This window comes from Mesitornis unicolor, unplaced genomic scaffold (assembly GCF_000695765.1).
Source record: "Mesitornis unicolor isolate BGI_N332 unplaced genomic scaffold, ASM69576v1 scaffold26439, whole genome shotgun sequence".
Classification (NCBI taxonomy): Eukaryota; Metazoa; Chordata; class Aves; order Mesitornithiformes; family Mesitornithidae; genus Mesitornis; species Mesitornis unicolor.
The window spans coordinates 1-10264 of record NW_010208320.1 but is presented as its reverse complement, the minus strand read 5'-3'; the positions used below and the strand labels follow the sequence as shown (position 1 = coordinate 10264).

The 10264-nt window shown below is 40.8% G+C and overlaps 1 protein-coding gene across 1 annotated transcript; it reads right to left on the bottom strand.

Moving 5' to 3' along the window:
- Window positions 1-2943: 2943 nt before the first annotated feature.
- On the bottom strand, window positions 2944-9195 carry LOC104546953 (BDNF/NT-3 growth factors receptor-like; the record flags this gene model as incomplete). The annotated part of the gene is made up of 3 exons (XM_010192471.1): window positions 2944-3120; window positions 4403-4533; window positions 9114-9195. Coding segments are annotated over 3 exons (390 nt in total), but the record flags the coding sequence as incomplete, so codon positions are not given.
- Between the last annotated feature and the right edge of the window lie 1069 nt (window positions 9196-10264).

Genomic DNA, 10264 nt, shown 5'->3' with positions numbered 1-10264 from the left:
TGTGATGGCACTCAGGATGATTTGTTCCTTGTTTCTCGAGTATTAAGCTCTGAGTCTGCCAACTTAGAGACCTCTTAATCTTTCACTAGCTTTCTTGAGGAGATGGTCTGTATCTAATTAAACTTTTGGATTATTTTAATGCATCTTGCTTATCTTCTTGGTGCTGGCTGTGAGTTAGGAGCTCCTCAGTATCTTCAATAACCGATAACATTGACAGAGATTCCTTTGGATTCACATAGGTCTCTGCAAGCCAGAACAAGCACAGAACAGGTGTGACTTTGAGGCTGTAGTCCTAGGTCTGAAACACCCCTTGGCTGCACACAGGCAGCAAGCACCTTTGGGTTAAATTTCAGACTAATTTTTCCCTGACAGCCTTTGGTGGGGCTGCAGGGTAAGAAATACAAGTTTTTACAGCCTGTTTGTAACTAACCTCTGAGCTGCAGCACAAGCTGTGGAAAATGTGAGCGGGAATAACAAATTGGAGCTTAGGTTAAACAGTTTGTCCCATGAAATATACTGTCTGCTAAATTAACTTTCTTTACACAAATTCAAAACCAGAGTTAGGAGATAAGAAAAGGCCAATCAAAATTAATCAAAGAATAAACATTTCTCTGTATGACAATGAATCAGCTGCAACTTTGGCTTGTTCTAATGGAAATTTGGTGCTCTGAAAAAGCACTGGGCTGGCATCTTTGAAAACTAAAGCTCTCTTCTGATCCACAGCAGATGTCCAAGGGAGTAAATGCAAATGTCCAATATTGCCATGACAATATACTTAAATCCTCTGCCAGAGAGATAATCATCCCAGGAAAGTAGTGTTTTCTCTGCATCCTCAGTTCAGCCCCTGGTCTCCCTGTCAACCTTGCCAGCTCTGCAAATAAGGGAGGATACTAGCTGATACCTTTTGCTTTTATGATGTGGCTATTTGTTCACTGGAGATTAGAAAGGCCTCAAACTCATTTCACAAGGCTATCAAAAATGAGGACACTACTTATCACTAGCAATTTCAGTCAGATAGAAAATTCAATCCCATTTAAAGGGACATTAGTTTGATTGTTTTACAGCTTTGTCAGTAGCATGCATTACACAGATATCTTTCCAAAATTATGGTGTCCCCTAGTTATCCTCAGGCAGAAGAGATCTCAAGACACTGAAATGCCTTTGTGATACATGTGCTGCAGCACCTCCCCTACGAGGACCAACTGACAGAGTTGAGATTGTTCAGCCTGGAGAAGAGAAGGACCTGGGGGGACCTTATTGTGGCCTTCCAGTTCCTGAAGGGGTCCTACAGGAAAGCTGAGGAGGGACTTTTTACCAGGACAGGTAGCGATAGAATGAGGGGAATGGTTTTAAACTGGAGGAGGGTAGTTTTAGACTAGATATTAGGAAGAAATTCTTTACTGTGAGGGTGGTGAGACACTGGAACAGGTTGCCCAGGGAAGTTGTGGATGCCCCCTCCCTGGAAGTGTTCAAGGCCAGGCTGGACAAGGCTTTGGGCAACCTGGTCTAGTGGGAGGTGTCCCTGCCCATGGCAGGGGGGTTGGACTAGATGATCTTTAAGGTCCCTTCCAACCTAAACCATTCTATGATTCTATGATAACTTGTGGTTTAACCCCAGCTGGCAACTAAGCACCACATAGCTGCTTGCTCACTTTCCTCTCAGCAGGATGTAGGGAGAAAATCAGAATGGTAAAAGTGAGAAAACTCGTGGGTTGAGATAAAAACAGTTTAATAATTGAAATTACATAAAATATAATACTACTACTAATAAATTGTAATGAAAAGTAAAATAACTGATAGATGGAAATAAAACCCAAGAAAGACAAGTGATGAAAATGAAAATAACTGCTTACCACTGACCAACCGATGCCCAGCCAGTCTCCGAGCTGTGCTTCCCCCACCAACCTCCCCCAGTTCTATTGCTGAGCATGACATCATATGGCATGGAATACCCCTTTGGTCAGTTGGGTTTAGCTCTCTTGTCTGTTTTCCCTCACAACTTTTTGTGCACCAGCATACTCGCTGGTGTGGTGATGTGAGAAGCACTGCTCAGCAATAACAAAAAAATATCCCTGTATTATCAACACTGTTTTCAGCACAAATCCAAAACATAGCCTCATACTGGCTACTATGAAGAAAATGAGCTCTATCCAAGCCAAAATCAGCATGTACCCATTGATGGAAATTACATAGGAGATGTTGAATGAACATTCCCTTATGCAAATGTTTTATGTAGGTGCTAACGTCTCTGAACTGTTTATTTTTATGTCAACAAGTGCAGGCTAGAAGAAATTGTACATGCACAAGGCCATTGGACATAACTTACTGGTTCATGAGTTATCTATTCTTGTGAACCATAGGTATCACCTATTTATTTATTACTGCTTCACTACCAAATTTCAATTTCAGATGCACATTCCTGAATAGCTTTTTTTTAAAAAAAGACCCAAACTAGCCCCAAGATGTAGTAATTTCCATTGTAATGAGATTTCTGAGGTTCAAATTTTTCTTGTTGCAGATTAATGGAACCCTATCAAAACACTAAGAGGAGGGAAGTAGATTCTCAAAAGCTTTTAGACATCTGCAGATAGAGATGGGTGCTGAGTGGGATCTTCCCAAGTGCTAGCAGAAAAGAGGCAAGGAAACAATTACTACTGAAAGTTTTATAAACAAAAATTTCAGAATATGCTGAAATATACTGAAAACACTATTCCTTTGGTTCCCATTCTTTTGGTGGAAAGTGTCAGGATTAACTTAATAGTACTTCCAAATAGGTAAAGAAACAATCACAGTACGCAAGATGAATCAGCAGAGTGTCGCACAGATTTTCACTCTTAGATGTCCACATTTTTCAGTGAGAGCAGTTAATTTGGCATTAAGTACCAGCAATGCCTACCTTCTCTGCCCACTTCTGACTTTCCAGTACAAGACATGATGGTGGATTTACCTGAGGAATTTGTTAAGATCTCCGTTCTTCATATACTCAAAGACCATGATGAGTGGATCACCCTCAACACAGATGCCATAGAACTTGACGATGTGCTCATGTTGCAGGTTAGTCAGCAGCTCTGCCTCACGGTGGAAGTCCTTGCAGGCATTGTCACTGGCATCCTTCAGCATCTGGTGGAGGAAAGGAATATGTAAGGAAGGGGAGATATTAACAGAAGGCAGCAAATGTGGGAAAGCACTGTAGGGTAAGATAAGGACACTACTGTGTAAAGTACAGGAAAAGTACATTCTTAGTAACTGTTTTAGCAGTGTAGATGTGATGCAATTGCAATTAATTAATGGTGGTACAATTTACATTCCTCTGCTACACATCATCCCATACAATGATTTTTATTTTAAGAGGATGCAGGAATACTTATGATCTTACTGTGCCAAGTGTTTTCCAAAAAAACAGAACAAAAAATTATCTTCTCTGAAAAACATACTAGTACACAGCTGATCTATGGCCTTTAGCATTTAACTCAAGCAAAACTTTATCTTAAAGGTCTTTTCCAACCAAAATCATTATATGTGTCTATGAAAACTCGTATCATCTTGGTATTTACCTTTGTTGTAAGTTCCTTAAAGCAAAGTTTTGTTTGCTTAAAATGCTTACCGGGAATGTAGATGCATTTCTTATTTATTATTAACATTGTTGCTGGTATTAGCCCCTACAGTGTGCTATACCTTATGTAGATTTATAGAGAGGTACATTCCTGGACCAGAACTTACAATCTGAGACCTCAGCCAGAAACTCTTTTGGTATTCAGTAAATCTACTCATATGTCTAAGATTAAGCATATGCATAAGCAACTGGAGGATCAATCTTAAATTGATGGACAGAGAGGAAGTAGATGTAGAACAGAATTTTAGGGGGTGAATTTTATTTTTTTCCCCATTTATTCAGCTTTAAAAACTTACATATCTTTATTTTACAGGAAATATCACTGGATCAAATGGGAGGCTTAAATGTTGTATAATGAAATAATGCTAATTTCAAAGACTGACTAAAAGTATTGCACAGTTCATGGAAAAATAGGCTTTCTTTGACTAGCAGTTATACACATAGCCTATTCACTTATCTGGTTATAGATTATTTTTTTAGACACACATGTCACATGCATTTTTAATGACTTATATGTTATTTTTCACTAATATCTTAGATCATAAAATATTTTGCCCCTTTGTGACACCATCAGTTTCTTTCTTTTCCTTAGAAAATTCAGCTCTCATTTTATAATCCACAGCAACATCAAATTTCATGTTCTCCTAATGCTCCGTTAGCCTTGTCAACCCCTCCACATATATTAGAGGAGTTACATGGGGCTACAGAATAGGCAAACATGATAATTTACAAATAAAACAGCACTAGCTGCAACCATAAATTGATAATGGAAACCCTAGACTCTTTTACCTTCACTGCCACCAAGATCTTGTCTTGCTTGGGACAGAGGTTATAACACTCAGCCAGAAAGACTTTCCCAAAGGCTCCTTCTCCAAGTTCTCTTTTAAGAACAATATTGTGGCGCTTGATGTGCTGAACATCTGTGAACAGAACACAAAAAGGAGGTCAAAAGTGAACTTCAAGGCCACAACAGGAAGGGGCCTGTGCTTACAGAGACAGGTTTGCCGTACAGTGCAGTGCATATCATTAAATGAATAAATGTGCCTATATGTCATTCATTAGCACTTTGTCCAAAAAGAATGTGTTAATATATTTATATTTGTAAGGTAGTGCATTTGCTGGATAAAAAGACGTAGAATTAAGAGTCATGTGGGAAAAAACTATTTATCATTGTGCTTGGATGAATGCTGTAGAGCATACATAACAGTGAATGCTGCTGGGTAAACAACTCAGAGTCTGGGATATATTCAGGTGTGGACCAACCTCAGGCTCCGTGCTTGACCACATGCATGTTCCAAACTAGGTGTCCATTTACTTAGAAAATACCTTATCTCCATTACTAAAGAATGTAAAAAGGAGTGCTGCTATTAACAGTGGAGAGAAATGACACAGCCTGCCCCCCTTGCTATCACCAGCTTTGGGGAAAAGGGCCACAGTCTATGAAAGGAAAATACAAATGTTCCAAATCATAAGTCTATGAAGATGCAACCTCAGAACACTGCATATATACTTAATAATAATGTGTACATGTGTGAGGTGAGCCTGGTGCTGAAATAAACTAGAAGAGAGGCCTGGGATGCCCTGAGCCACCTCCAGCCAGGAAGGTAGCACGTCTTAGAAGTGTACCTCCACAAGACTCAGCTGCCACTCAACCAGGTGCCAGAAAACTCACTGTCAGCATGAAACCAGGTTTACTGCACATGCTTTGATCCCATGAAGAGATGCTGTGGGGCCTTGAGCTCCCAGCCAGCCACTCTCAGTGTGCCACCACTCATCTGCAGGACTTGGTAGTGCCAAAGGTACAATGCCCAGCTGCCCTCTCACAGGCTAGCATGCCACTCTGTCTCTCATTTCCAGGGTGATGACTAAATGTGTTGTTTTCAAAGGGTAGGGAGAGACTATTAAATATTTCAGTGCTGACATTTTCAAACCATAACAAAAGATAAGCTATGAACAAAGCCTTTGCTGTAGGGTTCTTCCAAATGAGGTTGGGGGCATGGGTCTGTAGAGAGTACAGAGCCAATATTTATTTAGCTTTTTAGCTTCCATTTTGACAGCCTCTAGAGTGCACGGCCTACAAACAGAAGTACTCAATGTACCCTGCACTTGGATGATATGTATCTTTAAGCCCTACAATCCAAATATTCCCACTGTTCATGCCAATACCCTTTGGCTCCAACACTCTATCAGACAGGCAGAATTGCTGTGGTTGGAGGATGAGGCAATTATGAAAATGGTCCTCCTTGTATGACAGGTCTCAAATTAAAACTGAGAAGCTGTGCTTTGAAATAATAGGAAAATAAACATTAAATGAGACCACAAGTTACAAACATTTTTTTATTCTTGTCAAACTCTGGTCTATTGTAAAATTAAGTTATATTATGGTAAGATACACACACACAACTTTTTGGCCAGCTGCTCAAATGCTGAGCAGCTTCCCTACAGTCAGTAGGAATATAGTCTTTATTTTCATTACCTTCTCAGCACTGGATTTTTAAATAAAGCATAAAATACAGTTAGCACAAGACAAGCCTGAACCAAAACACATTTTCCTCACAGATGCAAATTAACTCTCTTATTTCACCTTTACTAATATATAACAAAACCAATATCAAGGCTGAATTACTGTCCTGGAGTGTCACCTAAATATAGTATATGTGACATACATCTCAAACATAATTTAAGCAGACGGTCCTGCTCATATCAGGCCTGAAATGTGCTGCTCTTGTGCAGTATCATATATGTTGCTCTGCTTTCCTTCAGTTTTTCTAATTGTTCATGTTTTAACTAACAGGAAATAAGTCACTAAACAGTCCCTAATACTAACAGAGGTATTCAATTACAGCTAAAGATTCAGGGATTAACTTTTAAATGAAAGCCATTCAAAACTCTTTGGTTGATTACAGATGGATTACAGATGGATCCGCTCAAAGAGTTAAAGGGGAATGGAAGGGAAATACTCCCCTCTTGAGACCTTCATCTGGAACACAAGAGATAGAGGGATGAGCTCAGTTTGCCGAGCTCCAGGTTATCTGGCAAAACTGGCATTGACACAATATACATATACTGATTACTATGCAGAGTTAGCTGGGGCCTCTCAGTGGTTCCCATACTAGAAAGCTAAAGGATAGAAAAATAAAGGAAGAGAAGTCTGGGGAAAATAAGTATGGGAATGGCTATATTTAATAGCTTGAGCAAAGCAGGATGATGGAATCCTCTTCAAATAGGGCATGTATCAGAACATACAAAAGGCTCAGATCTAGCATCCAGATGGAACCATAAAGTAGATATTTTTGTCTAAAGAACCTAGAAGGAGCAGTAATATTCATCTTCCACATAACATATATACTCTCTCCACCTCTGATCGTATGATGTTGGGTTGGCTACACTTAGGACATACAGGTGCTCTGGATTTATATTGACAGGTTGGCCTCCAAGGGTGATCTATTTCTAAAGTACAATGCCTAGACTTTGTAGCTAGCTGCCTGTCCCGGTTTGAGCTAAATAGAACTAATTCTCTATTTAGTGAGCTTACTTTTCAGTTAAGTCTCTTCTAAGTGACTGCACTTTCTAAAACTAACGTCATGTTTTTCCAGACATAGGTCTCTCTCCCTTATTCTCTTTCTCTTCCCCTTCTGGGGAGGGGAGAGTGGTTAATAGAGAGCGAGGGGTTAATAGAGAGTGTCTGTCAGTCATTTAGTGGCCAGCCCAGCCCTAACCTTGACAGGTAAATTAACTCTAAGCAGAAAACTGTGCTGTTTTTTACCATCTTTTGCCTTTACAATTGATTCCTATATGTGAATTTCAATGTGCTGCTTTGAAAAGATTACTGGTTGTAGAACTTCAAGGCTATTGCATGTGAGTTGCTATAGAAAGTGTCTGCTGATATTATTTTATTGTGGTCCCTCTTCCATGTTTAAGTTAACTGGAGACAATGATCTCACCAGCACCCTTTTAGCTCAGAGCAGGAAATCTTTTCCCTCAGCATGAGGGAATCTTTTGGGATCTTCTGTGCTGCAGAAACAGAAGCACTCAGCAAAGGATGAGAAAGTACTGTGTCATGTTATCTCCTAGGATAGACACTTGTGGGGAGAAGGGCTAATAAACATACTGGCTTCAAAGTATTAATTTCTTTCTACCTTTGTTTTCAAAAACAGGCATAGTCTGAAAAGCATCACAGGATCCCAGTTTGAGAAGCAGGACTTGTAAGAAACTTCATACATTCAAGGAACAAGCTATAGTCAAGCTGTGGCTTGATAGTGGGAACAGCAGGACTTTCTCAGATCATTTCCCTTGCAAAAAATGTGACATATTTTCATTTCTTTCCTCTTGGATTTACATGTATTTTCATATAATACTGACAGATCTAGCAGAGCATATGATAAATCTCCTTCCATTCAGTTGATAGTGTTACCTTTCAGCTGACATTAGGGATGAAGATAAAGCAGACACATCTAATGCCTTCTTCGCTTCTGTCTTTAACACCAGTGATGGGCCCTGGGACCTCCGGAGCTCATCACCACAGAGTTGGAGGACTGTGACTGGGGTTATTGATAAGCTCCCAGTTGACTGAAATTGTATGGGATTTGCTTCTGCAATTGAATGCACATAAGTCTATGGGGCCTGATGGGTTTCATCCTAGGGTAATGAAAAAATCAGATTATGTTATTGTCAGACCTCTCTCAGTTATTTATCAATGGTCCTGGGAATCCTGTGAGATCCCAGTTGACTGGAAACTAGCAAATGTTATTCCAATTTTCAAGAAGGGCAAGAAAGAAGACCCTGGTAATTATAGGCCTGTCAGCCTCATTTTGGTGCCTGGTAAAATTATGGAGAAGATTATTCTGGGTGTTATTGAAAAACATGGGATCATGGAGAGAAATTCATGACTTGCTAACTTAATATCCTTTTATGATAAGCTTACCCACCTAGTGGACGAAGGGAATGCAGTGGATGTGGGGTTTTTTTTATTTTAGCAAAGCCTTTGATGTGGTCTCTCACAGTATCCTTCTGGACAAAATGTCCAGCATACAGCTAGATATGCATACCACAGTGGGTGACCAGTTGGCTGAAGGGTTGGGCTCAAAGAGTTGTGCTAAATGGGGTAATATGGCTGGCAGCCAATCACTAGTGGTGTTCCTCAGGGCTCAATTTTAGGGCCAGTTCTTTTCAATGTTTTTATCAGTGACCTGAATACAGGAGTTGAGTGCACACTATGTAAGTTTGCCACTAAAGATGACATTATGGTGTGTGGCTGTTATAGGCTGCCTGACCAGGAAAAATAAGTGGATGAGGCCTTCTATAGCCAGCTAGAAGTAGACTTGCATTCACAGGCCCTGGTCCTCATGGGGAAGTTCAACCATCCTGATATCTGCTGGGGGATCAACACAGCAGGGCATAAGCAATTCAGGAGGTTCTTGGAGTCTGTCAATGACAGCTTCCTCCTCTAAGTGATAGCAGAGCCAATGAGGAGAGGTGCTCTGCTGCACCTCATACTCACCAGCAAAGAGGGGCTTGTTGGGGATGTGAAGGTCAAAGGCAGTCTTGGCTGCAGGGACCATGAGAGGGTGGAGTTCAGGATCCTGAGGAGGGTAAAAAGCAGGCTTACAACCCTGAACTTCAGGTGAACAGACTTTGGACTCTTCAAAGTTCTTCTTGGAAGAGTCTCATCAGATAAAGCTCTGGAGGGAAGAGGGGCCCAAGAAAACTGGTTAATATTCAAGGATCACCTCCTCCAAGCTCAAGAGAGGTCCATCTCAATGAGCAGGAAGTCAGGCAAAAAAGCCAGGAGGCCTATGTGGATGAACAAGGAGCTCCTAGTCAAACTCAAACACAAAAAGGAAGCATATAGAGGATGGAAGTAGGGACAGGTAACCTGGGAGGAATACAGAGATGTCCATGCATCCAGGCATGCATGTCCGAGCATCCATTTGGCTTAAGCCCAAATAGAACTGAATCTGGCCAGGGATATCAAAGACAACAAGAGGGACTTATATAAGTACATAGGTGAAAAAAGAAAGACCAGGGAAAATGTGGGCATTTTGTGTTTCAACATTCTCTTGTTGAGACAAGGGACCTTGGTTATACAGGACATGGAAAAGGCTGAGATACTGAGTACCACCTTTGCCTCAGTCTTTACTAGAAAGACCGGCCTTCAGGAAACCCAGGACCCTAAGACTGGGGGAAAGTCTGGAGTAAGGTAGATGTACCCTTAGTGGAACAGAGTCAGGTCAGGGAATACTTAGGCAAACTGGATATACATAAGTCCAAGAGCCCTGATGGGATGCACCCACAAGTGCTGAGGGAGATGTCTGATGTCATTGCAAGGTCATTCTTGATAATCTTTGATCAATTATGATGATTAGGAGAAATGCCTGAGGACTGTAGCAAATGCTACAACTGTCTTCAAGAAGGGCAAGAAGGCGGATCTGGGGAACTACAGGCTAGTCCCTGGGAAGGTGATGGAGCAGCTAATGCTGGAAATAATTTCCAGGCATATGAAGGACAAGAAGGCCATCCGGAGTAGTCAGCATGGATTCAGCAAGGGAAAGTCATGCTTGACCAACTTGATAACCTTCTATAATGAAATTACTGTCCCTGTAGATGAGGGGAGAGCACTGGATATTTGTCCTGGTTTGAGCTAAATAGAAC